At 37.9% G+C, this 23,057-nt stretch overlaps 1 protein-coding gene across 5 annotated transcripts in view; it reads right to left on the bottom strand.

Annotated features, from left to right (window-relative positions):
* Positions 1-23,057, bottom strand: part of tgfb1a (transforming growth factor, beta 1a) — a 30,223-nt gene that overhangs the window by 4,367 nt on the left and 2,799 nt on the right. For all 5 annotated transcript variants that reach the window (XM_084419788.1, XM_084419792.1, XM_084419789.1 and 2 more), the window contains 5 exons: positions 11,460-11,723; positions 9,219-9,305; positions 8,961-9,108; positions 4,743-4,893; positions 574-684 (listed from right to left, as the gene is read on the bottom strand). In XM_084419788.1, the coding sequence (XP_084275914.1) occupies positions 574-684; positions 4,743-4,893; positions 8,961-9,108; positions 9,219-9,305; positions 11,460-11,723 (761 nt within the window). The remainder of the gene's footprint in view (positions 1-573; positions 685-4,742; positions 4,894-8,960; positions 9,109-9,218; positions 9,306-11,459; positions 11,724-23,057) is intronic.

Below are 23,057 nucleotides of genomic sequence, written 5' to 3'. Positions count from 1 at the left end.
GCCGATGCTCAAAAACTGGCCGCCGGCCGACCGCCGGCTTGTGTCTCTGGTTTAAAAAGCAAAATACATAATTCAGTTATGGTGGAAAGCATCATGGCCGCCACAAGGTGTTTTTGAGATGGCTCCATTTCTGAAAATGACCAGGGCCGCAAACTGTACATGTGTACCAAGTTCCATGCTTTTATGAAAAAGTGAACATAATTTTCACATATCACCTGGACAATATCTGCTGTAACTCATTCTGTGAATGTGTATATATGTGTGTACAAGCATTAACATTAATATGGGAACATGCATATGCAATGTATGTACACAATAAAGGATTAAACGTTATTAATAATACATGTAATGCTATTTTATATGCATCAATATATCCATACATGGTCAATGCATATATTGCAGTATATTGAAAAATATAAGCACTAGTTTCCCATATATGGAAATTTATTATGTAATATATCGCATTATATTTTGCATTTCCATATATTTTTGTTTCGTAATGGTATCCATGAAGAGTTCCTCCATTGCATGAATTCAAAATAAGACATTAAAAACGGCAAAAGAGGCATTTACCTTGTGTTGTCTTCCCACATAGTAAAGTATTGGTAGAGGGTCGAAGACTGCAGGTACGCAGCATGGCTGAGCAGATGCACCAGGGTTATGGTGTTTGTACAAGGCTAATATCTGTGTGAAACAAATACACATACAAATACTACAATGAAACAGAGAAGCAACGCATGTCTGATTTTATTTTACACAGTGTAAAATAAGTGCCCAAAATGGTAAAATATGAAGTGAACTCAGTAGTGAGCTGAAAATGATTTATACTAAACTGAGAGACTTTAAACATGTTTTATTTCAGTTACCTGTTCACTCATTCACATGGTCTCATTAGTAGCCTATTCATATGTAAAGTTTACATTACATAATGGCATTTTGATGATCAGATAAAGTTGTATAATTGGATTGCACAGTGAAAACTCAAATAAAAATGAAATCTAACCCAAAAATACTTGATTAAGTCTAAACTTAATCTAACTGCTTAATTTAATCCTTATTGATACAACCAGTATTTTAAAGCATTTAAAATAATAACTAGCTGTGAGTATCATTGTAATATCTTACTGGTCTCTAGCTAATGACACAAAGGTACATTAGTAAAAAAGTCTGAACATGCCTACTAATTTTTTATTTCTGTCAGGACCACTATCACCGAATAAGATTGACAATTAGCATGCAGTTTGGATTGGTGGTATGGTTCTGTTCTGGGCAAGAACTCCCTGCGCATCCATGCAGCCTAGCATGGATAAGAGCAGGGAGAGTAGCAATAATCCCCCTTAGGGTAAACAGAACAGAACCAACATGAATTTATTGCAGATATCATTAATTCAAGATTTTAAAGTACAAAAAAAAAATCGAGAATTTTTTCTGATTCAAGGAAATCAGAATGCCAAATCCTGACTGACGAGAGGAGGAGCTGGGGAGGGAGGAGGGTAATTAGCTCCTGAGAAATGCGATAGCTGCATATATAGCTTATATATTAATACAGTGATAGTTGTACACAGCTTTGCTGACACTATGGGGAAACACCTTTTTCCTGAGAATACTGAAGCCTGGTTTGCTCAAAGCCATTGCCCTGCAATGGCCGATGGCGCTCAAGCGCAAAAATGCTGCGTGGCGTGCTATAACAATGCTGTGCTGAATGAAATTTTTCCTTCAGAAGCAAGACAGAAGCCTCTCCTTTGTTGTTGAGTCTTCGGAAAAAGTGGATTACTTCAAGGATCCCCTTGAGTGTTCCAGCAGAATTCAAAGAAGATGAGCTTCAAATTTTGCATCACCTGTGCGGGACCCATAGAGCTCCCAGACAATCACTATATGTGCATCGTGTGCCTGGGTCGCTTCAACAGAGCCACAGAGAAGAAGCAGTGAACTTTTGCACCAATGGCACCATCCAGGGCTCACAACCTCGTCTCATTCGCTGCACCAGAAGAGGAGCATGATAATGCCCATGTCAACAGCGGCTTCTGAGTCAGAGGACTGGTTGGCCAGCCATATTGATGACGAGTTTATTCGCATAATCTCCAAGGCAGTTGAGGAGCTCGACTTGGAATGGTCTCCTCCTGCTGATCCAGAGCACAGCAGGCTAAATCCCAAAAGTGCACAACAAGGTTCCCAAGATGTGGCATGACTTGGCTCATGCTCACATATCGGGTTTGCTGCTTCTCATGGCAGTGGATGATGGAGACCTGCTGGGGTACTCCAAGATTCCCCCAGTCGAGGAAGCTATTGCCGCTCACCTCTGCCCCTCTACATCACTCAAAGTGAAGTCCGCTGTTGTACACCCAAACAAGCCATGTTGCACCACTGCTAGCATCACTTGGAAAGTGTATGCAGTGTCGGGCCAGGCAGTGTCAGGCCTCCACTCGATAGCTGTCCTGCAGGTTTTCCAAGCAAAGATGCTGAAGCATCTCGACAAGGATGGCCCTGACCCAGAGATCTTCAGAGAGCTTCGCAGCACCACCAGCTTGGTCCTTTAGGTTTACCACTCTACGAGAGGTATTGCCTCGTCATGGGCATAGGCGAAGGAGATGTTTATTGAGGACATATGCTAAGCAGCTTGTTCAGCTTTGCAGAACACATTTGCCAGGTTTTATTAATGTTTCTTCGATAGCTTCTTGGTTCTTGTCAATACAAGACAGCTAGCTTAAGGTAAGTCCGTTTTTAAACTCGCTTCTTGAGTTGTTTCTTTTTTCATTGATGTGTGCAATACACGGAAAACCACGCCCCCTTTCTTTCAGGCTGTGGGGTTATGATATGATAGTTATATGCGCTGTCTTCACCACTTTCTATCCTTTGCCTTTACATGTGCAAGCCGCTTCCTAGCCCAGCCCCCAAGGGCTGCGGGTTTTCAACCTGGTCCGCTATATAAAAAATATTCCCTGTGATGCCCAGCCAATCTGAAACACAGTGCATCCAGATTAGCATATTGACTACCCTGGTAAGATCCACAACTATATGTTTAGCTCTGGTGAGAAGCTGTTGTCAGGGATGTGCTGCTTATGCTACTAATGTTTTGATGGCTACACCACGCATCACGTTGTTGCTTATAAGCCCCTATGCTTGTTACAGTATGTCTCTGCTTATGCTGAGCACCATTTGCTGTAACACAGCGTTTTAAGTTTTACCTTTACCTTAAGTTTTACCATGTTACCTATACTCAGGTCTTTCATGTCTTTGTTTGTTCAGTCAGAGGATTCTGAGGCAATGCCGCTCAGCACCACATTATATAGAGTGTGCCATGCTCACAATCCACCCTCCTTTTTCGCCTGTATTTTGCTCCAGAGATTCTGTACTCTTTCAGAAGATGCATAATAGCACAACCTACCTTATAACAATTCAGTAAAAACATGGATTGCCTGAAAATTCCATCAATTGCGGGGAAAGAGTTAAAAATTTGTTTTCTGTCTGTACAATGAAAGTCAGTGAGTTCCAATGTCGTTTTTAACAGTTCTTTTGAACAAAACCAGTTGTTCTTCAAAACTCTTCTTTTGTGTTCTGAAGAAATAAATGTGGACATAATTTTCATTTTTATGTGAACTACCCCCTTAAGGACATTATTTCAGGCAGCTCAAACATTAAAACCAGTCAGGATCTTCAGGTATGATCTGTTTTGTCTTCAAACAAAGACAACAAGTTTCATAATAAAACCTGGTGAAATTTGAAGCTCGCATAGGCAAAACTTAAAAGTTAAAAAAGAAAGAACATTACAGTTATAATTTTAAGATGTAATGACGTAAAGTGTAAGGCATTTCAGCCCGTGGGGTAACTAGTCATTCAAAACTTGTTTTCTCTATATTGCCAACTCTTGACCTCAAATGTACCTCTGGATACTACTGTATCTGTGCATTGTAAATGAACTAACATACTGTACATAGGCACAATTGCAACTCTTTTTTAAAGTGGTGTTGTGTATTCTTGCTCTAAAATTTGCAAGAAGCAGAGCAAGGAAATGTTTCAGGCAGGAAAACGAAACATGCTGTTTTATGTTCTAAATAGTATTAAAGATTAGAAATAGTGCATACCAAATCATGTTGCAAATATTAATCCTATCAAGTAACTGGTATGACATACTTTTCTGGTGTATTTTTATTGTGTGCCTTTACACTAGTTTAGGCTGATATTGGCACTTTGTACACTTTGAAGTCTTTGACCATCACCAGAGAATGTTATTCATGAGTTAAAGGATTTCTTTCAACTTGTCCAGGTAAAGAAAACTGAGTAGTATGAAGCTGCAGCTGCCACGGGTATAAATGTAAAGTTCAGTAAAAATATTTAGATCTGCATAATTTGCACTGTGTAGACCTTCCACAAAAAATGTCTTCCACTATTCCTGTCTTCCACAGAAAACTTCAAAAAGCCAAATTCACTTGGGCCATGCTATTTGCAGATACTGACATTCTGTAACTTTTGCTAGACATAAATTAGACTTATTTTCTGCACAGCACAGTGGTCAACTATTGTTGTGTTTTTGTGTGTGTGTGTGTGTGTGTGTGTGTGTGTGTGTGTGTGTGTGTGTGTGTGTGTGTGTGTGTGTGTGTGTGTGTGTGTGTGTGTGTGTGTGTGTGTGTGTGTGTGTGTGTGTGTGTGTGTGTGTGTGTGTGCTTTATAAAGTAATTCAATTAATTGAAATTATATGTTGTATCATTTTTCAAATGGGACAGGGGTGGAAAAACACGCCCTACCTGAGTGTATTTGTTCTCAGCATTCCAGATGTAGGTGCAGGAGCCCATGCAGTAGTTAGCAAAGTATCCTTTAGGCTTGTGGATCCACTTCCAGCCCAGATCATTCCGAAAGTCAATGTAAAGCTTACGCATACAGCAGGTCTCACTTTTTCTGTCAGAGAATATTGGGAAGGAGGGGATTTAATTATCTTGTTGTGTGTTCAGTGGCTCTAGCTTGAGTCAGTTTTATACACCTCATTATTATTAGTCACCCTATTCAGCTTTTCGCCCCAGGTTGGAATTGCTATGTATAATTTTGTGGCATTGTTTTTCATTTTTATCCAGTTGTTTGAACAGCAGTTCTATTTTGTGGTCTGTGTGACTCTTTGAAGTCCTGTTAAAAATGTATTTAAGTAAAAATGTATTATGTAGGGACACTGCTGTGCAAGCTTATAAAATAAATATATTTTTAAAATTAAATTAACTATTTCTGTTTTCTTCAGTTTAACATATATTTCAGCTCAAACTATATGAAGTATTGAGTTACTATCTGAGGACTATATGTGGTTTTAGAGGAAGTGAGAGAACTAACATACTGTACCACTCAGTAACCACTCAATAAAGAGGAACTCAGATGAATTTAAATCTGTGTTAAGAACAAGGTTGATAGAGGAAATGTTGTTTATTTTAAAAACCAGTGACTGGTAAAGTGGGACATTTTGTCTTATGTTTCAAGAATCAAGGAATGTTACTTTACCTGCAATTCTATCAGGTAGCACTTTAACTGTCTACCTCTGGTAATGTGTAGTGGCAGGTTGCTATTTTCTTTTGCCATTGGCTGTGTAACACAGCAGAAAAATCATCTTATTGGCTAATTTATATTTGAATTGAACACAGGTGTTAGATTCAAATGGCATCAGGCTATTTCATGATGATTTTAAAACCTTCAACAGATAACCATCATCCCCTGATCTCATTTGACTTTGTCTTTCTTTGCTGCTGCAAATGTGTTTGACAAACACACTGTCACAGCGGCTAAAAAACAGACTTCAAATGAAACAGCGTTAAACCTTTGATAATTCTCAATAACTTCTGTAGACGCCTGACAGAAATAAAGTCAATCTGGTTAGTAATAAGTGAAGCTGGTAATGCTGTTTGTGAAGTTGTTTAATGCTCCTCTGCTGAGATCTTCATAGATTTAATGTCTTCTTTTCTCTTCAGTTGATTTCATCTTAGACTGTGGCTGGAAGTCAGCTGTAGTTCTTGTGTTTCTGCTCATCTCTTTTTCTGTTCTCTTCTTTCCTTGTCCATGGCCATGTCCACACTAATACGTTTTCATTTGAAAATGTAGATTTTTCTCTCCAATTTGGCCTTCCGTCCACACTGTGACGGTGTTTTTATTAATGAAAACGAAGCTTTTTTGAAAACGCACTCCAAAGTGGATACATTTAAAAACGCCGTTTTCACGTTGTAGTGTGGACTGTGAAACCGGTGGTATTTAAAAACGATGACGTAAATTTTGTCATGTGACACATTTTGTACCAATAGATATTCATGTTTATACCATATTGTGCCCGTTATGTGCTATTCACTTTCACACTGTTGCTAAAAATATTTTACATTGAACACTCTTCATATCAGTTCTGCAAAGATGACAGAATTTACTCACATTTGCTGTCCTGCGGCAATACATGAGAGCAGTTGCATTTTAGACCAAACATGTGACTGTGTGCGACCTGGACCGCATCAGTGATTGGTGAGATATTTTACTAAATAAAATTATCCTGTCAGAAGAATTGCGTGATAACTTCATTGTTTATTTTTCCATCTGAATCATATCAGTGATCTTTTGTGGGGTTTTACGCATGTAAGGTGTATTTAGCGGTTTCAGACGTTTTTCAAAACTTTCTCATCCACACTGAAACGTCCGAAAAGGCCTGAAAACACTAGTGTGGACGGAGAGCGTTTATAAACGAAAACGCCGTTTTCAAATGTATCCGGATTAAGAACAAGGTTGATAGAGGAAATGTTGTTTATTTTAAAAACCAGTGACTGGTAAAGTGGGACACAGTTGATTTCATCACTGTGAAACCGGTGGTATTTAAAAACGATGACGTAAATTTAGTCATGTGACGCATTTTGTACCAATAGATATTCATGTTTATACCATATTGTGCCCGTTATGTGCTATTCACTTTCACACTGTTGCTAAAAATATTTTACATTGAACACTCTTCATATCAGTTCTGCATATCAGACGTAGATTAAGGCTGAAATGACTCCATATTTAATATACACAGATTTTGTGGCTCAGATCAGGTCCAGTTCTGGTTTATTTCTTTGCTCTTGGCTGACATGTGGCATTGATATGGCCTGCATGTGGCCCAGATCTGGCAAACAGGAGTGAGCCACCCAAGGGCGGTCATTGTTGCATGTGGGCCAGATCATCTTTCCACATTTGCCAGATCTGGGCCGGATCTGGGACGTCACAATGTTGCTATGTGGGTTCCCCTTCTGGAAAAAAACTCTAGAATGTGTTGTGGCTTTTGCAGCTACACAATCACCTTACTGTTAATAATCTTTTCAAGCCTTCAGTCTGGTTTTTATAAACTCCATAGCACAGAGACAGCTTTGGTCAAGGTCACCTATGATCTGTTAATAGCTTCAGATTCTGGTTCTCTCTCTATCCTTATCCTTATTGATCTTAGTGCCACTTTTGATACTATCAATCACAACCTCTTACTCAACAGACTTGAAACTGTCTTTGGTGTTTCTGAGACTGTTTTAACCTGGTTTAGATCTTATCTCTCTGATCACAGCTATATTAGTTTTTTTGATTGGTTTAAGGTCTGTGATTGGCTCTGTCGCTATTGGTGTCCCTCAGGGTTCAATTTAGGCCCCTTGCTTTTTAGCATTTGTATATTTCCACTTGGATTGCTCTTAAGATCACTCAAGCTTAATTATCACTTCTATGCAGATGATACTCAGATTTATATTCGCTCTAAGCTTGGTCAAAATGTGGATGTTTCTTTTCTCTCACGTTGTATTTCTGAGATAAAAATATGGATTACCCACAACTTTTTGTGTCTTAATAGTGATAAGACAGAGGTCTTGCTTATTGGCTTTCATCATCAGCTTTGTAAAGCTGGTTCACTAATGTTAAACGTAGATGGCTCTGTTTTGGAGTCCCAAACTAAAAGAAAAAATGTAGGGGATATATTTGATTTGAGATTGTCTTTTGACCTACATGTGCAATATACTGTTAAGAATTCCTTTTTTCATCTTAGAAATATTGCTAGACTTCGCCCTATGCTATCTTTTCCTGTGACTGAAAGGCTTATCAATACTCTAGATTTTTCCATCATTGACTAGTGCAATGCACTTCACAAATTGCAATGTGCAAAATTCTGCTGCTAGGATCCTGACTTGTGTCAGGAGAAATGAACACATCACTCCAATATTGAAGTCCTTCCACTGGCTCCCAGTCAGGTTCTGCGTTGATTTTAAAATCCTTATGCCTCACATATAAGGCACTGCATGGTCTGGCCCCTCAGTATCTGTCTGCGCTTTTAACTTTATATATTAATAAGCGTCATTTGCGCTCCTCTCAAGCTGGTTTACTGGCTGTCCCACAGACACGTTTTCAATCTGTATAGGTGACAGGGCTTTGTCATCCTATGCTCCTAGACTCTGGAACGCACTCCCCTCTCACATTAAAGATGCACAAAATGTAAGCATTTTTAAATCTAACCTAAAAACAATTTTTTTTAGGTTAGCTTTTTTTTATGGTTTTAACTATTTTCTCTTCCAGTGTGTTTTTTTTTTATATATATATTTATTCCCCTTTTATTTTTTTGTGTAAAGTGCCTTGAGAAGCTGCTTTAAAGGCGCTATATAAAATAAAGTGTATTATTATTATTATGATTATTATTACCTAATTAACGAATTAATTAAAATGAATAATAAAATAAAATAAAATAAAATAAAATAAAATAAAATAAAATAAAATAAAATAAAATAAAATAAAATAAAATAAAATAAAATAAAATAAATTAAGACCCTTGGAATGTTTATCAACCAAACAGAATAAGCAATTCAACAATGTTACAATATAAAGGATATTCCGATATTTGGTCAACATGAGGAGAGTAAAAGTGTTTAGGTATTTGCTATTTATTTTCTTGTTCTGTATCTAAACATAGCAAAGCATAAAAGGTGAAAGAGAGCAAAGAGACTTACTCATCACAAGTTACATCAGTGTTAACATCTCGTTTCCTGCGAGCAGATGCAAGGGAGTTGCCATTAGGCGGCAAGGATAAAGCCAAAATGTAAGGCTTTACCATCATCTCTGCCAGACTGGCAGTGTCACCTCTCTGTTTGTCTAGTCCTACAAATACACACACATACACACAGAAAAAGATTGAAGATTATGCCCGGTTTGGATTCTTTTGGCATACATTTCCAACGCTATGTTTCAGATTATTGAGATTATCTTACCTGATATAGTGAAGAGGAACTTATCTGTACTCTGCTGGTCTGTCTTACAGCCACAGTATAACCTCACTTCTAAACTTTCTTCATCTTCTGTTAAACAAACACACACACAAGATTATTTGGATTTTGGAGTCCACTGTATAAACCATCTAACACATAATACAACTACAACTGCTAGTGTGCACTAACATCAAAGAAAGAAAAAAATGGGTAAATAAAAATGACTCCATACTAATAAAGTCTATTCAAGATGAATTATGTAGGGTTTACAAATATAACTTTGTTTTCCATTTATTATTTAAATAACACTTTAATTATTCGATACCACAGCAAAAGTACAGAAATACAGGGGAGAGCAGGGCACAATTAAAGGAGTAATTTTTGAGTTTGACAACAAACACACAGCAAAACACAGCTATACAGCATAGTTCAAAACATAATAATAATTAATCATTTCCGAACATTGACTCTCAGTCTTTATTCACCTTTTTCTCATGGTTTCTCAATAAAATTCATAAAAGTATAGAATAGAATAGCATAGTTCTGGGGCACATTGTAACGCAGTGGGGCACGAGCCCCAGTAAAGTTTTGCTGTGCCCCAGTAAAAACATTTCTGAAAAAAGGTATATACAGTAGATATGTCTGAAAATAGGCTTTCATTATTGAAAGTTATTTACATTATTTAAATTATTTACAATTTAAAGGCTAATTGTAATGCCAGCTGAAGCACAATATCCTGTGCATCCTCTTCAATCGCCTCGGCCCTCGACTTAATAATATTCATAATACGAAATTTTCTATAGAGACATGAAATTGAGTTGCTAGTGACCTTGGAGAAAAACTGAGCAAACTTTATACTGACCCAAACAAAGTGTGATTGAAAATAAACATTATTTGTGTTGAAAACACTGATCAGTTGTGATAGGATGACAAGTGCTGCTAAGTGAGTCTCTCTCTGGCCAAAGCGTGAAAGCAGAATTGAATTGAGCAGTATGATTACATGTATTACACACCATGCTAATCACACCGATGTGATCGTTGTTTAAAAATGACCATGGTAAAGTAGAGTTCCAGTGTATAAAAATATGGAGTTTGTCATTGTTATCACCCAAACAGTAACCACTTCTGAGTCCAAAAAATGTTCACCTAAGCAATATTAGCAAGCAGTAAATTAAAGGGCATCTATTATCCAAAATTCACTTTTACATGGTGTTTGGACATGTAAGCACAAAAAGATGCGAATAAGAACTCAGTTCATGTGCTGTCTCACGACTCTGTGTGTGCGCACAGAAAATAAGTGCACGGGTGCTGAATTGAGTTCTCTTTTGAATCTTCTTGCGCTTGAATGAATCGCGATTTAAAGTATTGACAGACTTAAAAACACGTGCAAAATGAAAAAACTTTCACTCTGTGATGGTTATACTTTGCAAATAATCCACGAATCACAAGCGTTCCGAACCATGGGACAGGTTTTTGTGCTGAATTTGAACTCCCTAATAATCTGGCAGGGGTCAACAGCAACAGTTGGATCACAGATCATCAACAATCTGTTACACCCCTAGTGACCAGAGTTAAAACTTTCCAGCAAAACTGTAGTAAACACAGATAAACTGATAACTCTGAATTATATTGGCTGACCTCAACAGGATTTCCAGGAGACTAGTGTGCATCTATTATTATTCTTTAAATCTATCTATCAATCTTTATATCTTTAGTCTGCAAAGAAACAAATCTGTGTTCCAGAACAGTCTTCCAGGGACTAGTTGCATAGACTGCTACAGTAGATAAGACTAGTCTTACAAGTTAGTCATTAAAAAAATTTTCTTTAAGACTGTTATAAGTCAGTTACAGAAAAACGTAGGTTGGTCTATTTTGGTACCGAAACGTAAGACTGATTGCCCCTTGACTAACTGCTAGTTGGTCATACAAGTTCTTAAGGCACAGTCATAACATAATGGCTATGATTATGCAAACTGGCCCCAGAGAACAAGTTCCACAACTGTAGCAATACTATAAGTTGTTCTAGCTCGTTTCTTCTAATGTCAGCATTAATAACAGTATACTGCATTGTTGTCTCATTGAGGTTTTGAGTTATCACAATATGATAGACAGTCAAGAAAAGGTAGACCATTTTAACCAAACATATTATGTGAGCACAAATTAAGGATGGTCATTTTGAATGTAGTCATCAACTGCTATTGGGAAACTGCAACTGATGTAAGCTGAATGCAGCCATGACCTTACCTGAACTCTGCAGCCAATCTGTCATCGTCTGTTTCACGTCGAACGAGAGCCAGCGATTGGACCAATCCTTGGAGACAAAGCGGGTGCCCAGATATCGGGCCTGATCGCCTACTCCATGATACAGTTCCAGCCTCTGCTCTTGGTCCATGGTGGGATTCTTAATCCGAAGCCGTAACTCGGCTTGAGACAGCAGCCGGTAGTCTGGAATACTCTGTCTCATCTCTGATACGTTAAAAAACATCTGATGCTTTGTGCCATTCTGAGCTAGAGAGAAAGTGAGAAATAATAAGAAAAGTTCATGGTTATTTTACAGCTCAGACAACAGACCACTCTTTTGTCAGATAAACCGCCAAAGCACTGAAAAAAATAAGCCCCAGATTTGGCAGGTTTTTGCTGATGTTTAACGTAGGAAGGAGGGCCATGGTGTTGGATGAGTTACACACCATAGTTTTATACTTACTGATTTCATTTGAATAAACTCCTAATCCTAATTGTGTCACATTATTGGTTATTATTATTCAATTACAATGTCTTTACTTGGAAACATACATGAATCAAACTCATTAAACAGAAGAACCACTACAACATAATTTTAGCATAACTCCCCGCTCCCAGAAAGAGCATCCTCGTGATAATGATAGTCCAAACTAAGGAGGTAGGTAGGGAGGGCGGGGGATCTGGGGGAAGGACAAGGTGCTGGCAAAGGACAGGATACAAGAGGAGATGGAAGCAGAAGAAATCAAGGCGGCGGTGGTGGAGGGAGGAGGGAGAAGCCATGGTGGAGACTTGGCTGGTAGATCCAGGGGGACAACAGACTGAGATGGAGCTGATGGAAGTGGAGACCAAGGCATAGCCAAAGAGCCAACAAGACCACGCGACACAGATGGATCTGTGACAAGTGGCCGAGGTGGAGCCGAGGTGCCAGAAGACTGATGCAGAGCCGGTTCGACTGTGGACCAAGGTGGAGTCAGAGGGAAGGCGGAGCCTGATGGAGCCAAAGGGGTGGAGGGACGAAGAGCAGCTGAAGGTCCGGAAGTCCATGGCACAGGCAGGGTAACAACTGACCAAGGCAGAGCCGGAGGGACAAGGTAGCTCGGTTGAGCCATAAGGAGGATGGTCCCAGGTGGAGTCAAGGGAGGAAGGAGCCACGGTGGAGCTAACTGGTCAACGAGCCGAAGGCAATGGCAATTTATATAGCACAATTAAACCGAAACTGGCAACCGAAATGGGCAAGTCATTCCAGAGTCTGGGGGCCACTACAGAAAAGGCACGGTCCCCCCTACACTTCAATCTTGACTTAGGGAAAAACAGGATTCTCTGATTGGATGACCGGAGTGATCTAATTGATGGTGCTCAGTCAATAGGACAGACAGGTACGGTGGAGCCATACCATTTAAAGATTTGTACACGAGAAGTAAAAGTTTAAAATCCACTCTGTAGCACACTGGCAACCATTGTAAGGAACGTAAGATAGGAGTGATATGATCCCGTTTTTGTGCCCCCATCAGAAGTCTAGCTGCATCATTTTGGACTAATTGCAATCATAACATAGCTGAACAACTAATCTCAACGTAAAGAGAATTGCAGTAATCCAGCCTTGAAGAAATAAATGCATGGATAATTTTTCACAAAAAAAAAGAAAAAAAGAAATGTCTTTACTTTTGATTGCAGTCGGAGCTGGAAAAAGCCAGATTTCACTTCTAAATGTATCAAATTTCAGAGATTCATCAAACACCACGCCCAAATTTCTCACCCAGGGCTTCACACAAGAGAACAAACCACCAAAATTTTGTTTAGGAGTGATAGAGAAATCGGAGGGTTCAAATATAATAATTTCCATTTTACTCTCATTAAAATTCAGAAAGTTTAAAGACAACCAGGTCTTTACATCAGTCAAACAGGCTTATGGCCAAACAAGCTTATGGAAAAATGTTTTCACAGATAAAATTAAACCTAGAGAGAAGCTCTTCAGCACTCAGATCACAATGACAGTCTTCCATTGATAGAGTAACGTCATGGAATGCAAAAGAAAAGGCATTTCTGGTAGTAGACGTAATAAGCCGGGAACGACGAGCATAAGTAATAGATTTTGGAGCATTAAATGCAAAAGGAACAGAAAACAAAATGGACTTATGGTCAGAAAAAACATTTTCACACACCTCAAGATTGCACAGGGAAAAACCATGAGATAACACTAAGTCAAGTGTATGTCCATGATGATGAGTGGGAACATTGACTTGAAGAGCCAAATCAAAGGCATTTAATAAGTTAGAAAATTCCTTACACTGTTAACCCTTGCTGTAAAAAAAGCCAGAATTCTGACAGTATCCTACCATTTTCCATTAAAACAATAATATACCGTCGAAAACAATGCATTCTGGGTAATATTTGTCATTTTCGAGAAAGTAGCCTACAGGAATATACTGTGACTTAACAGTGCTCAAAGTCGACACTCAGAGACTGTTCCAAATCACACCCTCAATCACTATCCTCAACATTAGTTCACTTATATAGTCCACTTGAATGAAAAGAAGTGAGTGAATTGAGACACTGATGAACACCTGATAAGCAGAATCACTGAAGGAAAAAAGAAAAAAGAGAAACACAAGAACTGCAACTGACTCTAGCCACACGAGTGTGAAACCAGTTTAAAATGATTTATTCCATACATTTTCAAAAGTTCTTGTTGAGAATTAACAGATATTTAGTTGTTGGTGTTTTATTGAATATAATAAAGTTTGTAGTTACCAACTTTAGTTGGTCTGTTGACACTTGACTTTTGAACATTAGTTTTTCTTTGGCTGCTGTAACTGTGAGTTTATAAAGCACATTTGTCATGGCAAGAAAAAGCCAAGAGGAAGTTGATCAGGTGTTTGTGGCTGTTGGTATGATGTATGGGTATTTAATATTTATCATACATCTGTGAGTCTACAACATGAATTTCAGCAATGTGTCTGTAATCAGTTATTCTGAGGGATACTGAAATCATATAGTGTATTAAAACATTAGAACACCTGCTTGCCAGACACACACAGACATCAACAATCAGAATATGAATCTCAACAATGGTGACAATCAAAAGATTAATGTCGCAATGCATGCTGGGTTCCAGTATAAATCTCTCAGATTTTTGCTGAGTTTCTTCAAGACAGTGTAGCTCTGTTTGACAAATCTGTATAGAATAGAATTTGAATTTGAAAAATTTGTCATTGTAACATTGCTGTTGTTTTACAGTGATGTTACACTTCTGATACAGGATTAAACTCTGAATGAGATCAGTAAATGAACAGGCTATATGATGATTTTTTTTCATCATAATCAATATAACAAACTGCATTCACAAACCATGTGTGCACAAGTGTGGCTTGCAAAAACACAGTCAAGCAGCCAGACAAAATCTAATATTAAAAAGTCAAGGGTCAGCATCCCAACTAAAGCAAAACTGATCTCCATAATGGTAACTTCAAACCAAACATTTTCAATTAAACATTTCAATAACAACTTCTGTATATGTATGACAGAAATAAAGTCAAGCTGGGTAATAATAAGTGTAATAATGTGTAATGGCTGGAGGGCAGTTGTATGTGTGTTCCTCTTTCCTTCAGTGAATCTGCTTGTTAACAGCAGGTGTTCATCACTAATGCTCAACAATCACTTACATATTCACTTAATTATCTCACTGCAACACTGCGTCAATGTTACTTTTTTAATCTTTGTAGTGTGGATTTTCCTGTGGAGTTGAAGGGTTAACAGTTGAAGGGTAGCTTCAAGAACTCATGCAACAACAAAACAGCACAATCTCACGCACTGAAAATGTCAGTAGCGATGTTCAGCCTTATATGTTCGAACCAGAGTCTGACAATGATAATAATAATAATAATAATAATTCATTATATTTATATAGTGCTTTTCTCGGCACTCAGAGTGCTTTACATAGAAGGGGGGGGGATCTCCTCAATCACCACCATGATGCCTACAGATCCAGAGAATATATGCTGGAGATAGAACAGGTATAGTTTAGTTTAATTACGGATAAAACTTATGTTGTCATCTTGCTTTTATCCACTATTAGTACAAGCCTGTTGTAGCGGACCCCGTCCACATGATGGCCAAAACTTTACTGATGAGTTTTATGAAGTTTATTGTACTTCACACAAAAGATGAGGCATCCGTTTTCACTCTATAATCACAGTTGTGTATTCAAGAGCTGAATAAAACTGTACAAGAAGTGTGCATTAAAGTCTTATTCATTAACTCTCTCTCTGCCTTGCATTATCATCAACATACACAGAAAAATACACAAAACCACTCGTTACAACTAATAGTAAACAAATATATTCAGACCTTTTGCCTCTTCAGGGGTGCTTAATAAACTGGTAAACTTTATATCCGTAAAACAACTCAGATGAACTGTAATAAAGTCCCTTCCATTACTGCCGTCACCAGTATCGCTCCTGAGACTTAGCTGGATCACAATAGGTGGTACAGTACTGATCCATCCTTAAGTAACAACTTTTTAACAAAACCTGTGTTTTGTATTGTCCCTTTGTATTGACCCTTTGTATTGACCCACAAAGGTCACGTCACTTTGCCCAGAATCTGCGAACGGCTTGTTCCAACTTCGAACTCCGAGGCACTGCTTATTATTTATGTATATTTAAAAAAGGAGTGGGTGGATTTTATATCATTATAGGATGGTTGTGTACACACTGCCAATACATTTATGTTCAAACACCATGTAAAAGTGAATTTTGCATAATAGGTCCACTTTAAAGGCAGGACTTGTTTGTCAGATAGGGGACTTCCTTTGCTGAAAGCTCAGTGTTGTCACTCTGAGAGCAGATGCTGACATGATTGAGATCCATCAGAGAATGCTGGTCATCTGCTAGAGCAGTGGTTCCCAATTCCAGTCCTCGTGACCCACTGCTCTGCACATTTTGTATGTCTCCCTTATTTGACACACCTGAACCAGATCATCAGCTCATTAGGTGAGACTCCATGAACTGAACTGAGTGTGTCAGATAAGAGAGACATACAAAATGTGCAGAGCAGTGGGTCACGAGGACTGGAATTGGGAACCACTGTGCTAGAGGATAGGAGGATGGGTGGAATACTCACAGTGGTCAATTCCACTATCTATGTCAAACCTTGACAGATGATAAAATTATATTACTAATAATAATACTGATTAAAAAAAGTCAATGTAGTATTTGTTGTACTGCTTTAAAAAATAAATAAATAACCAGTAAAACATCCAGACACTGTGTCTGGATGTTTTACTGGTTGTTTATTTATGCACAAAGATGCAACTTAAATAAACAGCGCTTTAAGATTTTCAGGTAGGCCGAACATTAGTATTCAGGTAAGAAAGACCTCCGAAATTTAATTTAAGTAATCACATTTAAAGTAGCACTCCATTGTCTTCAATGTATAAAGTATATAGATTAATAATTATTAAAGCTGCAAAGTTATTCAGTCAAGAGCAGTTAGTGATTTTCTCTTTGTCTTTTGTTCTTTGATTGTTCAGGGCCGCTGCTGTTCACTCTGTACATGCTGCCATTAGGAGATATCATTAGGAAACATGGAATTAGCTTCCACTGTTATGCCGACGATACTCAGCTCTATATTTCTTCAAAACCTAACGAAACTTACCAATTCACTAAATTAACAGAATGCATAGCTGATATAAAAAATTGGATGACTCGTAATTTCCTACTTCTAAATTCTGAAAAAACAGAGATTCTAATTATTGGACAAAAAACTTCCTCACGTAATAACCTAGAATACTGTCTAACACTTGATGGCTGCTCTGTTAAGTCTTCGTCGTCGGTTAGGAACCTGGGTGTGCTCTTTGATACCAATCTTTCATTTGAAAGTCACGTGTCTAGTATCTGTAAAACCGCATTTTTCCATCTTAAAAATATATCTAAATTACGTCATATGCTCTCATTGACAAATGCGGAACAATTAGTCCATGCATTCATGACCTCAAGGCTAGATTATTGTAATGCTCTACTGGGTGGTTGCCCTGCACGCTTAATAAACAAACTACAGCTGGTTCAAAACGCAGCAGCTCGAGTTCTTACCAGAACCAGGAAGTATGAGCATATTAGCCCGGTTCTGTCAAAACTGCACTGGCTCCCTATTAAACATCGCATCAATTTTAAAATATTGCTGATTACTTACAAAGCACTAAATGGTTTAGCTCCGCAGTACTTGAGCGAGCTCTTAACGCATTATACTCCTTCACGTCTATTGCGATCTCAAAATTCCGGCCAGTTGATAATACCTAGAATATCAAAATCGACTGCTGGCGGTAGATCCTTTTCCTATTTAGCACCAAAACTTTGGAACAGCCTTCCTACCATTGTCCGGGAAGCAGACACACTCTGCCAGTTCAAATCTAGATTAAAGACACATCTCTTTGACATAGCGTTCACATAATACATTATAGACTTCTATAATTCAATATTAGGCTGCATAGATTAGGTCAGCTGGAACCGGGAACACTTCCCATAAATCCTGATGTACTTGTTACATCATGAGAAGAATGGCATCTACGCTAATTTTAGTGTCTTTGTTTATCCCAAGGTTTTCCCGCAGGCCTGCCGGATCCAGGCCGTTTCCAGATCTGATGAAGGACCTTCGCCTGGACCCGGTGTCAACGCAGTGCTGAAGTGCCAACTAGTCTCTCCCTATGGAGGATCCCTTTCCCACTCTACAGATAACGCGTCGTCGGGAAAACTCAATTTGCGTATCTACCCCGAATTGATAAAATAAAATAAAATTCTGAATCAAAACTATAAGGAAACACCAGTAATTTGTTTAGGTTTGGTTTGTAGGGAATTCCAAACCTGCACACATATATTCAAACGCACATAACTATAGAACACGTTCTTAATGCGCATCTGAACGCCATCAGCGTTTCTCACAGGTTCGCGTTTAGAGTCTGTGTAGAGAGAATGGTGTCGTCTCGGCGGCCCTAGTTTGGAAACAAATGATCGTTGCGACGGAAGCGAATCAATCAAAACTAACTTTAGCTGGAAAATAACTTTATTAAGGAACCGCTATAAAGCCAAAACAATCTTACGTTAAATTATACATTTATCTCTGTAAAGCTGCTTTGAGACAATCTACATTGTTAAAAGCGCTATATAAATGAAAATGACTTGACTTGACTTGACTTGATTAACATTAATTACACAGAAAGCATCTGGTATGTTAGGCTGCTGTCAATTTAAAAGACCTTACGCACACAATGCATATCATATCCGATTTTCTCTCAACTGTTTGCGTCCATTTACGATTTTTTAACTCATTTAAGACTGGGCATTTTGCCATCATTTTGTATATTTTTGTCTGTTCAAGATGCTAGATGCTAACGAGATCTCAAATTGGTACTGCCACACTGTCTGTGAAGCTGCTTTCTGTGCGCGCGTTTTGGGTGTGTGCACAGACAGCCGCTTCACAGACAGCGCGCCAATCCCAAATTGAGTTCTCTTTTGGGTCTTATCGCTCTTGAATATTTAAAATGTATTTAATTGGCTGATAAGCCAGTATATGCCTTAATATAATTTATTTTGTTTTCTTTTGGCTTTGGGGTGAAATGTGACCTGTACATGCTTTCATAGGATGTTTAGATTTGTCTCTAAAGCAATGGGAAATAAAATTAATCATTTCTAATATGCTTTGTACAACACATTAAGGGCATGTTCTATTCACCACCCACTGTTGAGGGATTTCATGTATTGAATATTCAGAATGGGTCCCATGTATCAACACCTGTGGTCACGCATAAAAAGTGTCCATGACTAAATGAACTGCTCTTTGTTGACGGTGTATGGTGGATAAGATGAGGGTGGAGTGGGATTTGTGTGTGTGTGTGTTTACATAGGCTGGTGCTCAGGTAAGCTCAGGACAGCTGTCCTAACAGGCACTGAGACAGACCTATCATTAGTAGTGGGTGCAACCAGATTCCAGCAGACTTAAAAATCTGCCTCTCCAACACATGTTTAACCCTTCCTGTCCTCTCACTGTCGCCTTCCATAGAATCACAACTCTCTCTTTCCCCAAATATCCTGTTCCAATCACATTAAGCCATGGCACACTTTACTGGCAGATGAGCTGTGCAGTCAGCACAATCTTTGACATGTGATAACATGAGATGCTATGCTATGATACATGCAGCACAATAAGAAAAAAAGAAAAGAAAAAAAAATGGAACATTAGGCACGCCTGCAGGACATGGCTGTAAATTGAGTGCTCTCTATTTGACAGCATAATTTATGATTACACAATTGTATGGTCTGTATACTACTACTTAACATTTTTCTACCTTCAGCTAAAAGATATCAAGTGTACCAAGCCATAAGGAAAAATAAAGGTTCCAAATGAAACTACAGTTTCTATGAAACTATAAGTTTCAATGTACTTTTTAATTCTGTTTTAGCTGTGGACTGTACAAGACATACACACTTGTTGGTAACATGTTTTTGCCAACAACAAAACAGCAACCAGTTCTTGGTCTGACCTGGGAATGTGCCAAAATCTGCAATGTAGCTCTTTGTCAGCCAAACAGCTATGATACTGAAAAAAATAAAATAATAATCTTAATGGAGAAGTATATGAACATAATTTGATGACAGCAATCGGTATTCCTGCAAAAGCAAATCTGTAATCCTAAAGAAATATGTTAACATATATTAATTGCTAAGGTTAGTGGTTCAGTCAGAAAGACCTATTTTAAAATGGACAACAAGATGTTTTTCTATTCATGTTCAAAAGGTCAAAAAGATTTCACTGCTTTCTTGAATGCATTTAAAGGTATTGAAACAATACAAATTTTATTGTTTTTTGTCAGAACAACCTCTAACCCTAAATAAAATAAAATGTCCACATAACTCACCCCACACTGTTTACACAACAGATGTGAATTATACCTCAAATTATTCCGTGTTGCTTGTAACCACCCAGCAACATCGCCGAACATCCTAGCAACCACATGGCAATGCTTTTAAAACACTTATCAAAATCTTAGCAACTGCAGTGCAACACCCTGGCAACCACCTAGAAGTGTGGCAGTGATTTTACTTTGGTTCAAGCTCAATTTTCTTCAGTAAATGTAAAAACCTAGTTATTCACTAACAATTGTGGCTCTAACAAATGTAATGTTGCCTTGCGAAAGTAAGCAATTACTACAGTAGTGATGGTTGTAAATACTGTGCGTGGGAGGCCTTCCAATTGCATCAATGTATTCCACCTTAAACAAATGTAAGAAGCTTTATGCAAACACAAAACATAAGAAAAGGTTTTGTACCACAAGGGGAATTGCAACAGCAGGAATTCAATGTTGCTATATAGGAATATTTCCTCGCAATCTTAGTCACACCTCAGAAACAAGCAACCCTCTTTCCTGTCAAATGGGACTGTCAGACTGATAAAGGAGGGAAAGAAATGAGAGAAAATACAAAACACAGAACAGAGAGAGAGAGAAAGCTCAAGTTACAGGAAAGCCCCTAACTCCAGAAGAACACACAAAAAGAAAACAGAATTAGTGAGAAGGACAGCGAATCTGACTCGTCTACCCTTATCACCATTTTCTCTCATGTATTTCTCTGTTTCTTTGTCCTTGGTTTTCATCTTCAAACAAGCCCCATCTTTTTTTTAGAGCTTTATTCATGACGTGTACATAAGATCATAGGCCTGATGTTTATGCCTGACGAGTTTGAAGTGGTTAAAGGAGTAAAAAAGGAACAGCGGGTGGAGATGGTGGGGGATGAAAGCAAGTGAGCGATAAGCATCAAATGCCAAATAATTTGAATTAACAACAGGTCTAAGACAAAAAAGTGAACAAACAGCTGTCAGTGTTCAAACAACTTAATTGTTCAGAACAAACAGACCGAAGTATCCTCAAAATGTTCAACCCCCCAGCAAAAACTTCTTGTTAAAACTTTGAGTTTAACAATCTAATGCATGAAGCCAACAGCAATAACAACTAGGCTATAAAAATACCACAGAACCTGATTTCACCAAGTGCAACATGTTCCTGGATCAACATCTGTGTTGATCCTGGAACAACATTCCAATCAACGAATCAGATTTGAGGGACAAGATTATAGTTTGTCAAGTTTAGGCTTACAACCAGGGTTAGGTGCTTCTACATCAGTGTTGTCATTTCCCTCTGATTTTAGGGATGACTTATGCACTGTAAAAATGAATACGCTATATCTACTCAATAAAATTGTGGCAACAGATTACAAGCAATATTATTAATTAGTAATAATTAATCAAATTAATTCCTTAAAAGTTAACCATTTAAAATGAGTAAAAAAAAAATAATAAAAACATTTTTAAAAAAATATCTGAATAATAGACAGACGTCAAAGATGAATTAAGAACTCTTCATTTTGTATTGCCAACATTGAAGACACCTGATGTTAACAAGCAGAATCACTGAAGGAGAAAACCGTAATTTTAAGTCACCATTATGGTGATCAGTGTTTGTTTTAGTTGTGCTCTTGACCCTTAAATCATTAACTTTAGGTTTTGTTTGGCTGCTGTACCTAGTTATGGTTCTGTAGTTATAACAGCCAGACGAACAAATACAAAAGGTGATCTGATGGTATTGGTTGTGTTTTAACGTAACAATTATTTCACAATCATTTGACCTGAACTCATATAGAGCCCAATTTCTGAGTTAGGTTTACTTTATTAATTATAGCAGCACTGTCCTTGTACAGCATAATATTTTTTACTTTTACAATGAAATCCAACTGATCAAATCAAAAATCAAAAAACGTTTTTATGTAGGCACACAGACATCAATAATTAGCGTATGAATCTCAGCAATGGTGACAAACAGATCACCTCTGATCATAAGCTCATTATTTATTCATGCAGCAATACATGATGGGAGCCATGAATGAGTTTTGATTGGTGGCACCCAGAATGCACTGCAACATGCTTTATAATTGTCACCATTGTTGAGATTCACAGGCTAAAATACCACACATAGTCTGAGGAAAAATGCGAAAGACATGTGATAAAAAAACTTCATCATGTTTTAAAGCAGATTGGTTTGATTAAGTGGTGGAAACTGGAAATAAGTGACGGGCACAGAACGGTAACAAATGCACATTGTATAATTACACATCCACCACAGGTGTAGCGGGGGTTTCAGGGATGTTTAGATTACTATAAAAGAGAGCTCACATATTCACTTTTCTTGGAAATATTTAGATATCAGGTCTATTTAAATGCTTCCATTTGTTTTCATATTATAATAATATAATAAAACAAAATGAAGCATGTAAACTGATATATCACTTTAAATACTTCTCTAAAATTATATTTTATTTGGCCCACATTTTATTATATTATTAGCCTAATACAGAATTGATGTCACAAGGGGATTGTTTAAGGCTCCTTGCCAGTAAAAAGTTTGAAAACCCCTGATAAAGTAAATATTGGAAATTCATAAGCAATAAACAATCATTTAATTTGGTTGAATGCTGCAAGTAGCCTATAATTGACTGTACAAAACACTTAATTGTTGTCCCAAACCATGTCAGTGTAACTGCTTGATTTTTTGGGGGGGAT

This window comes from Rutilus rutilus, assembly GCF_951802725.1.
Source record: "Rutilus rutilus genome assembly, chromosome: 9".
In the NCBI taxonomy this organism is placed as follows: Eukaryota; Metazoa; Chordata; class Actinopteri; order Cypriniformes; family Leuciscidae; genus Rutilus; species Rutilus rutilus.
This window is presented reverse-complemented; position numbering and strand designations above follow the sequence as displayed.